We start from the raw sequence: 18,512 nt of genomic DNA on the forward strand, positions 1-18,512 counted from the left end.
GATGTTCAGATCCAACTGGCTTTGTGCACCAATTTGTTACTGTAGACAAGAGACTGATTCTCCAATGCATGCCAGAAATTAAATAGCACTCAAAGCAATGGGCGGGAACCCACTGGCTTTACACCAAAACTTACGCCCTATTTAATCTACCAGACATTTCCTATGATGCAAAAAGAATTCTTCTTATTTGTTTTCTTGCAAAGTATAAAAAGGTAACTGAATGACATTATAAAAGTCTGCTGGACAAACGGGATCGAAACATTTATGACAAGTGGTACAGATGGTGATAGGATACAAGCTACTTTCATCAGGACAACAATGCATCTGTCCACACAGTGGCTTTGCCAAGAAAGAGAGATATTTTAAGTACAAACTGTTGTAAGATCTACTCCACCATATCTGTCATCTCAGTTCCGAAAGTAAATGCCATTTGTACATGCAATACAGTATTTGTCACTGTCAAGTTGAGAGTTATTTTCCATGCATTTTCATATCTACAGCAGAATGGTGCTAGCATCGAATAATAAAACTACTTTCTTGAAAAGTTATAGTTCTTCATTGTTTCATATCCTATCATCCAATAGATACTAATTATCATTTACTTAAATATTAAGATTCCCTAAATCTCTTCCATATCATGTAATTCCCAGTATGTACTAGTTGAAAGGAATACTGCTGGGGAAAAAATAATAATAAAAGAATCAGCTGTTAAACTTTAACAGTTGGTCACAATTTGGTTAACACCAAAGACAGGCACCGCCAAACAAAGCATCAGAATTTAAAACTTCCTCGCAGATTAAAACTGTGTGCTGGACAGAGACTCGAACTCGGGACCTTTGCCTTTCGCGGGCAAGCACCCTACCAACTGAGCTACCCAAACATGACCCACGACCCGTCCTCACAGCTTCAATTCTGCCAGTACCTCATCTCCTACCTACCAAACTTCACAGAAGCTCTTCTGCGAACTTGCACTTGCCCGTGAAAGGCAAAGGTCCCGAGCTCGAGTCTCAGTCCGCCACACAGTTTTAATGTGCCAGGAAGTTTCATATTGGTGCACACTCCGCTGCAGAGTGAAAATCTCATTCTGGAAACATCCCCCAGGCTGTGGCTAAGCCATGTCTCCGCATTATCCTTTCTTCCGGGAGTACTAGTTTTGCAAGGTTCGTGGAAGAGCTTCTGTGAAGTTTGGAATGTAGGAGACGAGGTATGGCAGAATTGAAGCTGTGAGGATGGGTAGCTCAGTTGGTGAGCACTTGCCCACGAAAAGCAAAGGTCCCGAGTTCGAGTCTCAGTTCAGTACACAGTTTTAATCTGCCAGGAAGTTTCATATCGGCGCACACTCTGCTTGCTGCAGAGTGAAAATCTCATCCTGGCATTAGTATTTAGAGTGAGAAAACACCAAGGATGCGAACAGCAAATTAAATTCTGGCCTAACTATGAAAATTTTATCTGCATATGAAGTTCTGTTTATTACATCCAAATTTTACTGCAGAAAGTTAACACCCATACAAAATTAACTTAACAATATGAAGAAGACTTACCTTGCAACAGCATCAAATTTGTATGTGCGCTGCCAAGGATGTCTGTACTTCTTCAGCTTATAAGACTCAGGCAACCAATATATCAGTGCACCTTCCATGACATCTTTGTGTGCACATACAGGATCTTGAGGACTGCAGTAATAACACACTCCATATAAACATGTGTCATTACCTGAAAACAATTACAAGTCTTAGATGGTGTCCACAACTGACAACTATGTTCAGTTGTTAACTAGATTTTTATTTTGATCCATAAAATAAAAACATTTTCCATGTACGCTTTCACCAGTTGTACCTACACATTTTTGCTATTGCAAAAGAAACTTAAAAGATTTTTCAAAAAATGTTGGAAAAAAGCTTCCTAGTTACTTATTTTATGTCTGCTCCTGTTATGATTGTATAATCCATAAACAAAGCCAATTTTGTTGTGAGCTGAATATAGAAAGAATGAAAATAACAGTAACAAGAAAATCCAAGTCCTCAGCCAGGTCAGTATCCAAATAGCAGCTAGGCAGGATTTGTAAGAACTCGTGCAGCATACTATTGAAGACTGACTTGCATCAGCTACCCTAGTTCTGTGCAGCTATTGGCAGAACCTGAAGGATGAGAGTCAGTTAAGAGTTCTCAGTGGCCAATGTCAAGATGTCCTACAGGGTATTTAAATGATAGTGCAGTGTGAAATAACTGTGAAAAGCTGAGATGACTTGGCAGGAAACGTTCTGATCATCCTTCTGGACCATCAACAAAACCTTCTTCAGAACTGGGTTACACGATGACGCCAAGACTATCTTGCATGCTATCAGAGGGAATTTATCCAGGGTTATTTGGAGATGTTGATTCAGAGCAAAGCAAACAGTTTCCTGGTGGTCTAATCAGATGTTGCGGCCAAGAAGCAGGCAGGACAGTACATCTGCATTGGCATGTTGGACAGTGAGATGAAAGTGGATCTTGTAGTGGTACCCACTCAAAAACAACACCTTGTGCTGCAGATGCTGCACTGTTTTATCTGCGAGCTTAGGACAATGCCTGAGTATTGAAATCCAGGGTTAGTGGTAGTCACAGGTGGAATTTGCTGCCATCCAAATACACACTACATTTCTTAACCTTATACAAATTATTGCTAAAACCACCTCCTCAGTTCTGGAATATTTGAGATGTGCAGAGTTGAACATTTTGGAGGCAAAGGCAACTGGGGACCTTGTACCATCCACAAACTTGTCAGACAAAACTCCCACAATGCTGTACTGGAATGTCAATGTCAATGTCAACATCAGGCCCGGTGAATGTGGCATCAGACATGAATCCACCAAGATCGTCCCTTAAGGTGGTGAAAAGCCAGATGACAGACGGCTGACCATACAAATTTGATGCCCTTCTTGTGCAGCTTATTGGGAGTGGTGTGTGTGTGTGTGTGTGTGTGTGTGTGTGTGTGTGTGTGTGAGAGAGAGAGAGAGAGAGAGAGAGAGAGAGAGAGAGAGAGAGAGAGATCTGTGCCACTTGGGGAAGAAACATGGCATAGTATGTGATTTTACCCAGAAATGAATGCAACTGTTTTAAGTTTATTAGATGCCGGCATTTTTATGATTGCACAGACATGGTAGCACATGAGCACGATGCCTCTGTGACTAAGAATGTGCCTCAAGTATTTGAAGCTGGGGGCAAAGAAACAGCACTTTTCCAAATGAGGTTGTAAGCCATTTTCCTGGAGCTGTTCAAAAAGGTATTCAAGATTCTTTTGATGTTCCACGTGCATAGAACCCGTAACAATGGCATTGTCCAAATAATTATCACAGTGCAGAATATCTTGAAGCCGTTGTTCTAAATACTTTTTGAAAATGGCGGATGAACACACAATACTGAATGGTATGTTATTGTATCTGAATACACAAAACATCATATTTAAGAATAGTAAGTCATGTGATCTATTGTCAAGTGGCAGTTGGAGATACACACCCTTTACTCCAATCTTTGAACAATAGTGGCCTCCATCCAGTTTAGTTAACAACTCCTCTGGGCAAGGCAATGGACAGAGATCAGTGTTAGACTGGGAATTGCTAGTGAAATTAAAATCACTACAAAAGCTTAACAACCAATTCAATTTTTTAATGACAATCATTGGCATTGCCCATTGACTTGTGGAAACTGTGGAAATAATGCTTTGATCCTGAAATTGCACAAGTTATATCTGAACAGCCTCATAGAACACACATGGAAGCTGGTGACCTCTGAAACATTTGGGCACAGCAGAATGCTTCAGAGAAATGTGAGCCATATAATTACATGCATTGGTTCAAAATCTCTTTGTACGAATTGCACATACTGTCAAGATCAGCAAAAGCCACTACCTCTGACTCTAAGTTGACTTGGTCCTCTACTTTGAAACCAAAGATGGTAAATAAAGGTGCTAAGGAAGTTAGTACACATTCAGTGTTTTTGTACTTCACCATCAGTGACAATTCTCTCAGTAGAAGAATGACCCTGAGGCAGTAAGAGAGGGTCTGGCACAGCAGAGGTGAGGGTGTCAAAATGGAATTCCATAGACTGACCAAACAGCGTCAAGTCTAAAATGATCTTTCATGGTGGCATGGGAGTCACTTGCTCCGCAGCCATGATAGTGTAAACCATTGTTTTCTCCTCATGTCACAGCTGAGGATGTGGCTGGCAGGTCGCCTGTTGACAGAGGTGGCCCGGCTTGCTGACCCCAAACAGTCCACTGCACAAATGTGGGCATCTGCTTCTGGCATGCCCACCACTGCGGTTATGACAGGACTAGAGTTTCTTTGACTTGCGTGTAGTTCATTGCAACACTGACAAGAGAGGTTCTGAACCAACCAGTAAACATTACAAAAAGGGTCACTCGACACTGAAAAGGGAGGAGAACGATCAATGCAGTTAAGTCTCTCAAGGGACATTGATGATCTGGATGCCCATGAATTCAGGTGAGACTTATGAACAGAAATAGAGGATGATGAGTCAAAATCATCAGCTGTCCACTACTTGCAATGGCAACTAACTGCTTTAGAAGCTTGAATGTCATTTGCAAGGGCATGCTGAGCTGCTGATGCAACCTCGAAAGATTTAGCAATTTTAAGCACTTCAGCAAGACTGGGATTGGACTAGGCCAAAGCTTTAGCCATGAACTCCCTTGCCAGGAGCAAGTGCACAATCACATCTCAAATCAATGGTTCCACACATGAAACTTTACAGCTCTGGCAGGTGAAATAGTGCTTGTGTGCGAGACCCTATTAGTTGGTGACCCATGCTGTGCAAGATTGTCCACATGTTGTTTATGACACTGAATAAACCATAGCCTTGCTGCAACAAGGTGTACCTGCTAACCATATTATTCAGTTAACAGATCACATGGGTCATTGAAAGACAAGTCACCAGGGACCGAGAGAGGTTGCAATTTCTGCACCACATTGTATAACAACTATTAGAAGACAAGAGCAATGGATTTAGCTGCCTAACAGAAATGCCATAAGCAAAGTAGTACAGTTCAAAATGGTGGGGACAGACTTCCCAGATTTTCGAAGACTCATTAAGGCCACTAACAGTGGTGTGGGCATAGCTGTGGCCACAGACTGACATCATTGCTGCTGCTGCTGCTGCTGCTGCTCCTGCTGAGTTATGATCTGCAGGAGCACCTCCTGTTGTTCTTTGTGCTGTTGCTGTTGTAGTTGGAGTTGTTGTTGCCAAAGTTTTGGAAACTTGGGATCCATAACACTGTTACTGATTGTGAAGCCATAAGCACACTAGGATAAGACCTTGTCGCCACTTTTATGTCCGTTCCTGGTATTAATGCAAAAACTGTAAACAAAACAAAGTTCGAGAGCTGAACACAAAAGGAACACCAATAATGATAACCAGAAAATTTAAGTCCTCAGCCAGGTCAGTATCCAAATGAAAGCTAAGCAAGATCTGTAAGAGTGGCATAATATTAAAGACCCACTTGCAGCCACTAGCCTAGCTTCATGCTGCTAGTGGCTGGGCCCACATAATCTGTCACTTATGCCTCCGGTGATGCCTGTCAATCGCAAACTGTAACATCTCTGACCCATTATCGATCTTATCTGCTGGCACGAATTTTAAAACTTATACATAATAGGTTGCAGTTTCTTACTTCCTGTGAATCACTTTACACAAGGAGCTGCACTGAGGATGATGAGAGAAATGATGATGATGATGATGATGACGATGACGATGACGATGACGATGACGATGATGATGTCATATGTAGTCCATATATTGGTGTCCATGAAAAAGTTCTTTCACTGAAATCGTACAGGCTTTTTCAGAAGTGATGGTCAATATTCAGTGATATGACAGGAATCATCATTCAAAACAGAAAAGTCAAGTAAACATGAGATCTAAAATGCATACCTTAAGAGCTATGGGCACTCATTCATCTTCACTACATTGAAAAATAACTCTTCTAATGAACAAGTGCTCATAAATTTAAAGGTATGGATTTTAGATCACACGTTTACTGGGCATTTTTTCTTGTTTGGTCCATAGTACTACCTCTCAAAATATGGACAACAAAAAGCATGCAGTATATGGTTTGTTTCACACTATCGAGGATCAAGAATTGCTCATAGCTCTTAAGGTATGCGTTCTAGAGCCCATCTTCACTTGACTTTTTTTGTTTCGAGTGATCATTCCTGTCATATCCCTGAATATCACCCATCACTTCTGAAACACCCTACACACAATTTCAAACCATTATGGAACCTTTTCCCACCAACATCCCCCACAAAATGATGAAAGGAAAAAAAATTTACTGCTTACTACATTTTTGCTGTTTGTGCAGTAAAACTTCAGCATCTGATATGACATTTTAATTTATCACTTTTTTTACTATGAACTCTATTCACAACACAGTTTGCAGACAGTATCAACATATACCACTGAATATACCTACAAACTTGTATCATTGTACAACACACATTTCAGGAGACATGATGCCATATACATCAACATGTGTAAAAAAAACTTGCTTTTGCTTGAAATGGACCACAAATTACACTAACTTTCATAATGAAAGTACCGAATAATTTCCAAAAAACTTCAAGCACAATTTCAAACATTTTCTAACCTTGTTCTCACTCACACGCTTAACACCACATATTAACACTTTAACTCATTTCCAAAACAATTAGATGTCTGAAGCTGTTTTATACATGAGAGTTTGATTCTTTAAAGAGTGTATGAACTAAATGACAATGAATTTTTGTCACACTAACGTTCAATTTTGCATGAAAATATATAATGCATTGTGCAATTCCTCCTTGTTGGTCAAAGACACTGAACATAGGAGCTATACAGCACTCCAGCTGTATGTGCATTCAAGTGACATCAACACTTCAAATAGAAATCTTACACATACATGCAAGGTTTTAATGAAAACTTACATTTACAAAAAATAAATCTGATAAAAACAAAAACCTCATTAAATAAAATGCTAATAGCAGATTACAAGAAAATGTAATTTACTTTTAAATAATAAAAATTCTACACTTTGTCAGGCTGTTTGTCAGAAATACAAATAGTCTTTCGTACCTATAACAATGCACCATTCACAGCAACAACCACACTGAGACATGTACTCAACATCAGGAGTACCACAGGGAAGTGTGAAATGACCACTCTTGTTCTCTACATACATGAACAATTTGAAAAATAAAGTGAACAGCAATCTGCAACTACTTGCTAATTATGCTTTAGTGTATGAGGAAAAGTGTCATCTTTGAATGATTTTAGGATACAGGACAATTTTGACTGAATTTCTTTTTGATGTGATGAATGGCTACATGTGAAAAAATGTAAGTTAATGCAGATGGGTAGGAAAAACAACACTCAGAAGTAACACTGCAAAGTGACATGAAATGAAATGAGCAAGTAAGGTTGGTTGTAAGGATGGCAAATGGTCACCTTTGGTTTATTGGCAGAATTCTAGGAAAGTGTACCTCATCTATAAAAGAGGCCATATATCAAACACTTGTGCAATCTGTTCTTGATTACTGCTCAATGAGTTAGCTAGCTAGTTAGTTAATGTCCTATAGATCATCTGAACAGTTGGCGACAGGAAGGGCATCCCACCACACCTTAGAATTAACATGCCATGTCCAATTAGCCAGCAGACCCTGCAAGTCGGGATTGCTGCTTGGAAAGAGAGAGAGAGATCATCTGAACAGTTCTTTTATGTAAACAATGTGAATGAGCCAGCTTACAGGATATGTATACCTGATTAGTGTTAACATTAATGAACACATCATTTTTAGTTCTACCCATGCAGCTAACCTTATAAACGAGGTTTCTTTCAGGCTACCAGTTTTTAAATAAAAATTTGTTGATGGAAAAGCACGATTCATCCAGGATAAATGGTTTTAGGTTAGATTTAAATCTTACTTTGCTATCTAACTGGGCATATGATCAAAAATTTTTTGTTGTTCCATATTTAACTGCTTTTTGAGCCACCAAAAGTTTTACTAATGGGTAATAATGGTAATTTTTTCTCTACTGTTAGAGGTATGGACAGCACAGTTCTGCTCAAATTGTGACAGATTACTTATAATGAATTTCACCAGTGGATATATGTGTTGTGAAAGTGCAATTAAAATGCCTAACTCCTTGCAGAGCTATCTACATGACAACTGTGTGTGAACACCACATATTATTCTTACTGGTCACTTCTGTGCAGTCAGTACTTCCTTTCTACGTTGTGACTTATTTCAGAAGCTTAGTCCACAAGACATTGTTGTGCGGAAATATGCGAACTATGTCAGGAGGTCGATTCATTTATTTTCAAGACTAGCAAGTATATGAAGAGAAAAAGTAGCTGAACATAACTGTTGGAGAAGATCAGTAACACACTTCTTCCACTTCAAGTTTTCGTAAATACATACACCCAAAAATTTGGAGCATCCTGCCCATTTACTGATTCCTGTTCCATGTGCTACATCAATTGAAGTGTGCGCACGAATAATGCTGTATGACACATTTTGACATTTTGTAGACTCCCCATGGAATAATGTTGTATATGGCAGTCTGAATCACCTGCTGTATTAGTTCACCTGTTCACTGTTCGAGGGAAGCACTAAACAGTGAGGAGACTTATGCAATTTTATGCCTCTGTGCAAACAATGCTGTATGTTACAAGAATGGTGGAGTGTAACAAGTCGATGCTTAGTGCAAGCGATTTGAAACGTGCAAACAATGTGGGGAAAAGGAAAATTAACATTGGTAATTGACAGGATATTAAGAGGAAAAGGCTTCATGATGCTAGATTGCAACATAAACCAAGAAAAGAAAGGAAGTTCCTGCGAAACAGACTCCAATGCAGGTGAATGGAATAACACTGTACATGTCTCTAAAAATATGTTATGTGCACCTTCTGCAAACATTACAGTAAAAATGTGTAACATGAATAAAATTAATTATAGTTCTGTTGTTATCATCAATGAAAAAATATAATACATGATCTGAGTACTGCTATATTATTAAAAGAGAATGTGACATACGATAGTCCAGTTGAATATTAGGCAGTAATTTTGATCCTTTTCATAATTCAGGATTGTATATGCAATGCAGGAGTGCGCTAAAAGAAGGATGCAAGGACATAATCCTGGAAATTAAGTTAAAACTGTACGAAGAATATCATGCCTTGACATATGACAATCAGCCAGACAAAAAAAAGATAAGACAGATGATACTTCATGGAAACAAGCTACTCTCAAAAGAAGTGTGTCAAAAGACATTGCCTGACAGATTCTGCATCACCTAGCGATGAATACAGCATCTTCAACGTAAACAGAAAGGTGGAATAAACACTCCTAAAGATGACTGAGGAAAACATTGCAATAGGCCATATGCCTTATCAAATGATGGCAGGGCTCTGATTCGGGAACACAAGAGTTTCCCAAAACAGATGAGCCATTATAGCAAGAATAAATCCTCAAAAGAATGTCTGCACCCTAATCTCAATGTCTGCAGAACGTATCGATTGTTTACCAAAAAGTTTTCTGATAAATCAATAAGCATGTCATACTATCAGAGAGTGTTTCAAACAGATTTTAATTTGCATTTCAGAACACTTAGGTCAGATACTTGCAGAGACTGAGATTTGTTGTTTAAGAAAATGATCGCAGCTTCAGATGAAATAGAAAGGCACAACATTGAACTTGAGAGTCTCTAGCATCATGAGAAAGCAGACCAAGCACACAAAGAGCTACAAAAAGGTACAGAAGTGGCTTAAAGGAACAACAATATACACGTGTTGTCCTACAACAGGTTTTGCTCTATCCTACATTGGGGCACTTCATGATATCCTACTAGAGACAGCTGCCGACATATACTTTCATGGTTCATGACACTGGTACTGCAAACATGACAGTAAATTTGTGAGATGAATCCACCACAAGAAGAGGTTCAGCTGAAATAGTTTCCCATCTGCTTAAATTTGTGATGAACAATTACAATACGCTTGAAGAAGGTATGGAATGCAAACTGATTGTATGGTCTGACTGCTGTGTTGGGCGGAACAATAATTGGAGCGTTTTAACGCTTTATTTCTATCTGGTCAGCAGCAAGTACTTCATGGAAATACATCAAAAGTTTTTATGTTTGGGTCATAGTTTCCTACCTCGTGACAGGAACTTCGCAATGAGAGAAAAGAAAGAAGGTGTCAAAAGTTACAGTTCCTTCAGAAATTACTGATGTATTCTGGTTAAAGCTGTGTAATGATGATCCTCAAGGCATCAGCGTGTGTTGTTGTCACAACGTGCTTCACCCATGGGAAAAACAATATACTGTAAAATGTGGCTGTGAACTTCAAGTAAAACATTTTCCATTACCTTCTGGTTTTCAGTTGCTCTATAACGGAGCACTGAAACATCTCACACACACACACACACACACACACACAAAAGAGAAGAGGAGAGAGAGAGAGAGAGAGAGAGAGAGAGAGAGAGAGAGAGAGAGAGAGAGAAGGGCTCTACTGGACATGATGAAATATATGGAGCCAAAATAAAGGCATTTTTACAAAAACCTGCAGTGGGATAAGTTGTTTTAATGTACCAATTTATGTCTCAACTTGATAACAAACTCATGTTCTATTACTTTTTTAAATACAAAAGTATCATCTGCAGTAAGTGCCAATTCTGGTTGTTGAATATTAAATGGAAGGTCATTTACATGTACAGGATGATTATGATTAAAGTTACACTTCCAAACTGCTGTAGAAATAACACCACTGGTCAGAATGATGTCAAATTACAACATAATATTACAGGAGGAGGAGGAAAACATATGGCAGAACAAAAATAAATAGTTACAAAATGTAGCAATATATGGCACTGTAATCATCATAATTTAATAGTGGTCAACCACAAATGACAAATGAATCGTACAACAATGCCTAAGGTGTACGTTTGACATTAAACAAATTGTACTACTCAGTGTGCATGGGTGTACAGGTGTAATACTGTTAGTTATGTAAGCCCATCCACCACAACAAGGCCATATCACATCAGATGGGAAAAATCGATTTTTAATTGTCCTGAGGCCAAAAACCACATAAAAAGCATCACTCACATCGGTTTTTAATTGTCCTGAGGCCAAAAACCACATATAAAGCATCAATCACACCAGTTTTTAATTGTCCTAAGGCCAAAAACCGCATAAAAAGCATAAATCAAAATCAAATCGGATTATTAATTTCCATGTGACTGGTGCAAAACATGTTCAATATGCTGTCCACCATTTTCTGCAACAAGTCAAAATTGAGAAACAGCATGTTCCACAACTGATTAAAGTGTTTCCAGCGTCACATTCAGAATGTGCTGCGCAATGCATGCCTTCAATGCAGCTAAGTTTGCAGTCGGGACACTGAGCACAACATATTTCAGATAGCCCCACAGAAAGAAGTCACATGGATTAAAATCAGGTGATCGGGACAGCCAGGCTGTAGGGAAATTGCGGCTGATAATTCTAGATTTTCCAAAATTACGCTTCAGCAGCTGTTTAACTGGATTCACAATGTGTGGAAGTGTGCCACCTTGCATAAAAATGATCCCATCCACACATCCATACTGTTGGAGAGCTGGAATGACATGGTTGCACAAAAGACACTCATAGCACTTACCAGTGACGGTACTGGTAACAGGACCAGAAGTACCTGTCTCTTCGAAAAAATATGGCCCTATGATAAATGATGCTATAAACCCGCACCACACAGTGACCATCTCAGGATGAAATGGTACTGGTTGATTTTCCATTGCCCATATTCAACAATTCTGTGTATTGATATATCCTGTCAGATAAGTGGGCTTCGTCTGTTCACAAAATCTTCCATGGCCAATCACTGTCCACCTCCATGCGAGCGAGAAATTCTAAAGCAAAAGTCAACAGGAAGCAACTCGTGCACATGGGTAATTTTGAATGAATCGCAAAGAAGGATGTTTCATAGGATTTTACGCATCGTGCTCACAGGTATGTCCAATGTTCAGGTAATTCTCCAGGCACTACATGTTTGCACACCACCACTTGTCTCCTCCTGCATTGCTATGGCCACTGCTTTCACTGACGTTGAATCAGTTCGTTTCCTCCCTCTACCAGGTTGCACACCAAAAGAACCCATCTTTTCAGATTTCTGAATCATTTTCTCCAGACCCATGGCAGTCATAGGACCAACGCCTTTTTTCAAATCCTTAAGTGCCCGGAACTTCTGCAGAGTGACGTGAGCACAGTCATCGTTCTTGTAATACAGTTTTACAAGCAGAGCGCGATGCTGCATTGAGACAGTCGTGGTGAACGCCACAGACGGGAAAGGAGGAAAAGCCGTGTACCCAGTGTGTTTATACCAATTTCAGTGGATCGTTTGCTGACAGGTGTTTTCATTTACATATTCTGACACATACAGCACCATGTATTGATCAATTTTTCACACTACCTTTTTTAACTGCCATATGTTTTCCCCCTTCTCCGATAATATTCCGTTGCAATTTGATGTCATTCTGACCAGTGGTGTTATTTCTACAGCGTTTTGAAAGTTTAGTTACAATCACCCTGTATATGGTGTCACAGTAGGAATGGTCAATATTCAGTGATATGACAGGAATGACCATTCGATGCAAAAAAGTCTAGTAAACATGGACTATATAATAAACACCTTATGAACTATGAGCTCTTGTTTAGTAAAAATAGGTGTTTTTCACAGCAGTGAAGATGAACAAGTGCTCATAGTTCTTAAAGTACACACATTTTTTCTTGTTTGTTCCACACTAACACCTCTCAAAATATGGAAAGCAAGGAATTTGAAGTAGAAGGGGATTTGTTTCACAGTATCAAAGACGAAGAAGTACTCACAGCACTTAAGTATGCATTTTAGAGCCCATGTTTACTGGGCTTTTTTGATCTGAATGATCATTCCTGTGATGACCATTCCTCCTGGGCATCTTGTACAGGGAATAGTGGTGAACCCAGAATTGAACCCTGTGGGAATCCCTTTCTGATTTCTCCCCAGTCACTAAAATTTTTTAACCTTCCAACATTGTTTGAATTATTCAGCACAAATTTTGCATTATGTTTGTTAAATTAGATTCAAAGCAGTTGTATGTAAATCCATCAATCACATCAAACTTGAGTTGATTTACACAATCAAACGCCTTGGTAGATCACAAAAAATTCAAACTGGTGGTGTCAGCAACCCTTCTGTAATCCAAACAGCATGTCGTGTACCACACTTAAAGAGTACACAACAAATATCATGGGAGGCCACTAGCTTGGTATCTCTCAGTTCCGATCAGCAGCCTTCCGGTGGCACTTAAATTAGAACCACTTTCTGCTTTTGTACCATGTCCATCTGCGCATCATACTAGTCTGCCAATAGTGTTGCCAACCACCTAAGAGAACGCTGCTTCCATGTTGTACTGGCAGAGATGGAAATCCTTCTGCCAAGAGGTACAATGCTGCAGACATTCTCATAGTTCCAATCTTGGGGTCATCAGGCAGTACAGTACAGTACAGTACAGTACAGTTCAGTTCAGTGCCTGCAGCCAGCTCAGTATGTCTCCTACATTTACAGTATGGAGAACATTTCAACAAGTTCTGCTGAGAAGATAACATTCTGACTTAAAATCCACTATTTATGGAAAACTAGAACAATAAAAAGAGTTATCTGAATGCATGGTGTCTGTTCCTTTGAAAGAACAGACACCATGCAGGTCCCGCAGCTGTGAAACACTGTGTGTAAACTGAAGGGGGATGACTGCTATCGGCTGCAGCAGGACATTATCAGTGGCAACAGGCAAAAATGTGTACCGGACCAGGATTAAAACCTGGTCTGGTACACATTTTTGCCCATTGCCACTGATTCCACTTAATGTCCCACTGCAGCTGATAGCAGTCATCCCCCTTCAATTTCTTTTGGAGGAACAGACACCATGCATTCAAATAATTCATAAGCCTGGCTGGGCATGGATCCACTTGCTTCAGTGCGAATGCACAAATACGACCGACCTCTTGTGGGAATCTCTGAGTAGTGAACAGGAATATAATGGACAGGGATTGTGGGTAGGTGGTGCTCGGTGGGAGTATGGATTGGCTATGAGGTGTACCAAGACAGTTTGTCCAGTTGCGATAATGCTCTGTCCCAGATGGTGCAGTAGTTACAGCACCCGTCTAGAAAGCAGGAGATTCGGGGTTCGAATCCTGGTCCGGTACACATTTTTCACCATCACGGCTGATTCTGCTTAATGTCCTGTTGCAACTAATAGTAGTCATCCCCCTTCAATTTACAAATAAAAAGAATGTCTGCAAAGTTACATTCATGGTGAAAATACCATAAACTGCCACAAAATAGCAAATTTATTTAGATTTCATTGTATTAGGTTTAGAAAAATCAGGCGCCTTGCATCAAACAGTACCAAAGTTAAGTACAATTTTGGAAAATATTCTTAATAAATGGTATTGGTAATTTCTTACTGTGTTACCACATTTTTGTTCTAGTGCCGTCCTGTCAATTAATCATTTAAGTTGATAGTTATGGCATGCTGTCTGTCACTTTTAAAGAACTATAACAGTAAAATCACTTTTATGCCACTGGCAATGTTTGGGTCGAATTAATAGTAGCATTCAGTTACAATATTCCCAACATTTGGTGACGAAGAGAAGGTTAAAACATGCTGTCCATTTATGTCAATACTCAACATTTGGTGATAAGACACCAGTTTACAAGTTACTTAAAAATTTTCATCATTTCTCAACACTGACAACAAGACAGTGCAAACCCACAGCATTCTTGTCATCAAGGATGATAACCAAAGAGAAAAATTACTGGACACAACAGTCAGAAAAAAAGCAGAACAATTTTTTATTTTCACTTATTTCTGAGTGTATGATTCATTACTTTCATTTTTGTGACAACATCGCATGGCTTTTTATTCTATGATTGTTAGATTCTAGAACTGCTAATCCATTTCCTTTCCAGGAAGATTTTTGTGAATTCTGTAAACTATTCTGAGCATATTTTTTAGACATGGTCCAAATGGAACTCACCCTCCAGTCCATGCTAAACTTATTGCAACAACTCTCAGCTATCCATGAGATCATGATAATTCACTTGGCCCAATTTGAAGAGAACGAGGATGTAGGCCACAAAGGGGAAGATCAAGGCCAGGGATGTAGCCTTTCGCCCTGCTGTTCAATGTATACACTGAAGAAGCAATGACAGAAATAAAAGAAAGGTTCTAGAGTTGGATTAAAATACAATGTGAAAGAATATCAGTTAAGATTGATTTATGCCATTGCTGTTCTTAGTGAAAGTGAAGAAGAATTACAGGATGTGTTGAATAGAATGAACCCTCTAATGAGTAAAGAATGTGGATTGAAAGTAAATCAAAAAAAGACAAAAGAAATGAGAAGTAGCAGGAATGAGAATAGCGAGAAACTTATTATAATTGTTTCTTACGGAGCAGATGAAGTGATGGAAGTCTGCTACCTGGGCAGCAAAATAACCCATGATGGATGGAGCAAGGAGGACGTAAAAAGCAGACTAGCACTGGCAAAAGGGGCATTCCTGGCCAAGAAAAGTCTACTAGTACCGCACATATATCTTAATTTGAGGAAGAAGTTTCTGAGAATGTATGTTTGGAGCACAGCACAGTATGATGGTGAGATATGGACAATGGAAAAACAAGAACAGAAGAGAATAGAAGCATATGAGCTGAGGTGCTACAGAAGAAAGTTGAAAATTAAGTGGACTGACAAGGTATAGAATGAGGAGGTTCTCCACAGAATCAGCAAGGAAAGGAATATCTGTGAAACACTGACAAGAAGAAGGAGGACAGGTTGATAGGACATCTGTTAAGACAGCAGGGAATAACTTCCATGGTACTAGAGGGAGCTGTAGAGGGTAAAACCTGTAGAGGAAGACATAGATTGGGATACATCTAGCGAATAATTGAGGACATAGGCTGCAATCGCTACTCTGGAGGGGAAAAAAGGCCACAGCCACTGAAATTTACGATGCCACCAATACCTTTTGAAGCATTCGATGGAAAAGTGAAATCATGGAACAGCTACATCCAGCATCTGGAGCAGCACTACCTCATGCATGAGGTACCAGATGATATGGAATGAAAACATTTTTATTAGAGTATGCAGGTCCCATTGTATTTTAACTTTTTCAGAAACTGTCACCTACTTGTGAACCTGTGACTCTTACTCGAACATTAAAGAAATTCTTGCAAGTTCATGTTGCTGCTGCCAGACATAGGTTTTTTCAATGTTTGAAGAAGTCAAATCAAAGTATAATGAGTGGATTATTCAGTTACATAGACTGACTCGGGAATATAAATTTCATTGTGAAAATGATCAATGTAAGAAATATAATGCAGACTCACTAATTTGTGACATGCTTACCATGCATTCTCCAAACAATAATTAAAGAGTGACCTGCGTAGTCTAACAAACCAGTCTTTGCAAGACTGACTGCCACAGATTTGGGTATGTGAAGAAATGTGGTTAATAACAAATCAAGTAATGTTCATAACGAACATGTGCGAATTCAAAAACTTTCATGGATGAAACGTCACATAAATTCCTTCTTTTCTGTCAATAACAAGTCATTATGTGTAACTCTTCAAATTAACCAAGTGTCAACCAATTTCCAAATTGATAGAGGGTCGTCATTTTCAATCACTAATGTACTAAAAATTAGGAGCATGAGGGTTAACAGATTTTCAAACTTGCCTGCTCAGTTATAGTAATCAGTAGATTAGAGATGTGACATATAAACAATTTGTGAAACAGGTTATATCCATAGTTCTAATTTCAAATACAGCAACGAATGTTTTGGGCTTCACCTTTCATGAGGAAGTGAATCAAATTCAAACTGACATCCTGACTGGTAAGTTCAAAAATATGACAATATTTTTCCCAAGAAACAAGCAGTATTAAAGAGTATGAGATACACATTATGCAGGAGATAAACGTGCTGCCGAAATCTGGCAAAGTACACAACCTTCCATATGTGTTAAAAGATAAAGTAATGCAAGAAGTTTACATCTTCAACAGAATGAAGTTATAGAAGCCATAACCAGTAGCCAATGTGTGACGTCAATCACAGTTGTACAGAAGTGAACAGCTCACAACTCGTCTGCATAGATTTCAGAGCAAAGGTTATGGCAAAGTTAGCTGATTGTGTGTACTTTGCCATGCTGGATCTTAAACACTCATATTTGCAAATCCCTTTGGATGAAGACAGAGAGAAATTTATGGTGGTAAATACTCCATTTGATGTCTCTTATGTATTACAACAGGTTAACCTTCAGAATAGCCAGTGCACCAATTTTGTTGAAGTGGCATTTGGAACAATTAATCTGGAAAGCTCCAAATGCTTCTGCGAAGTTTGGAAGGTAGGAGACGAGATACCGGCAGAAGTAAGGCTGTGAGCATGGGGCGTGAGTCGTGCTTGGGTAGCTCAGATGGTACAGCACTTGCCCGAGAAAGGCAAAGGTCCCAAGTTCGAGTCTCGGCCCGGCACACAGTTTTAATCTGCCAGGAAGTTCCATTTTTATCTCTGATTTTTAAAAACTTGATTATCCTATAAATTTCACTTGCTTCATTGGACCATAATTGGCATATATTTCACATTATGTAATATTTGGTTACAAAATTTTATAAAAACATTCATGTAACACTGAATTAAGAACTGTAATAATTTTTCATAGAAACCAGTAACATGGATGAAAGTAAAAGATATTTGTTATTTTAGCGGTGTGACATATTTCATAAACTTTACAAAATCCCCATTTCTAAATTATGTTCAATGACATATAATTATTTTATTTTTATAAATTTGTTTATATCAGGAGTCATGTTTTCTCGGTAACTGATCACTACAGTATGCAGGAAAATACGTACCAAAATTATTTTGATTAACTACAGGTTCTGGAACAATCTTGAACTCCAAGCTGTAATATATCACTGCACTGGGCTACATGCCAAAAGTTGTTAAGTCTTCATTTAGCTTTCATATAGGACAATCTTTGTATTGCTCTCAGGTAGAGCAGTGTTTGTTTTAGAGCATCACAGTATGTTTGGTCTCTGGGCACTGTGAATCAAGTGTGCACCACCTACATTATTTTTATGTAAACTCTTAACTTTTAATTGAAAATGTATCTGAAACATCTTACAATTTTGGCATATTGTGAACAGCATTTGTTATAAAAACTATGGAAGACACTCTTTCGCAAAGTGTTTAAAGCTGAAGTATGAAGTTAGTCGTTTGTCATGTGTGAAGTGGAAATAACCCACAAAGTCTTGAAAATGGGAACAAGTATCTTCACTTGCATTTTAAAATTCTGGACCTGATCATCACCACCACCTAGACAGCATTAAGAAGTCAACTGGAGCCACAAAAACTTCAATACACATCTACACAGCAGATCATCTTGCTGAAGAAATGCA

At 38.9% G+C, this 18,512-nt stretch overlaps 1 protein-coding gene across 4 annotated transcripts in view; it reads right to left on the reverse strand.

The window, feature by feature from the left end:
- Positions 1-18,512, reverse strand: part of LOC126248774 (glycosaminoglycan xylosylkinase) — a 119,861-nt gene that overhangs the window by 39,095 nt on the left and 62,254 nt on the right. For all 4 annotated transcript variants that reach the window (XM_049950139.1, XM_049950140.1, XM_049950141.1 and 1 more), the window contains one exon: positions 1,542-1,713. In XM_049950139.1, the coding sequence (XP_049806096.1) occupies positions 1,542-1,713 (172 nt within the window). The remainder of the gene's footprint in view (positions 1-1,541; positions 1,714-18,512) is intronic.

The sequence above is a fragment of the Schistocerca nitens genome, chromosome 3 (assembly GCF_023898315.1).
Source record: "Schistocerca nitens isolate TAMUIC-IGC-003100 chromosome 3, iqSchNite1.1, whole genome shotgun sequence".
Classification (NCBI taxonomy): Eukaryota; Metazoa; Arthropoda; class Insecta; order Orthoptera; family Acrididae; genus Schistocerca; species Schistocerca nitens.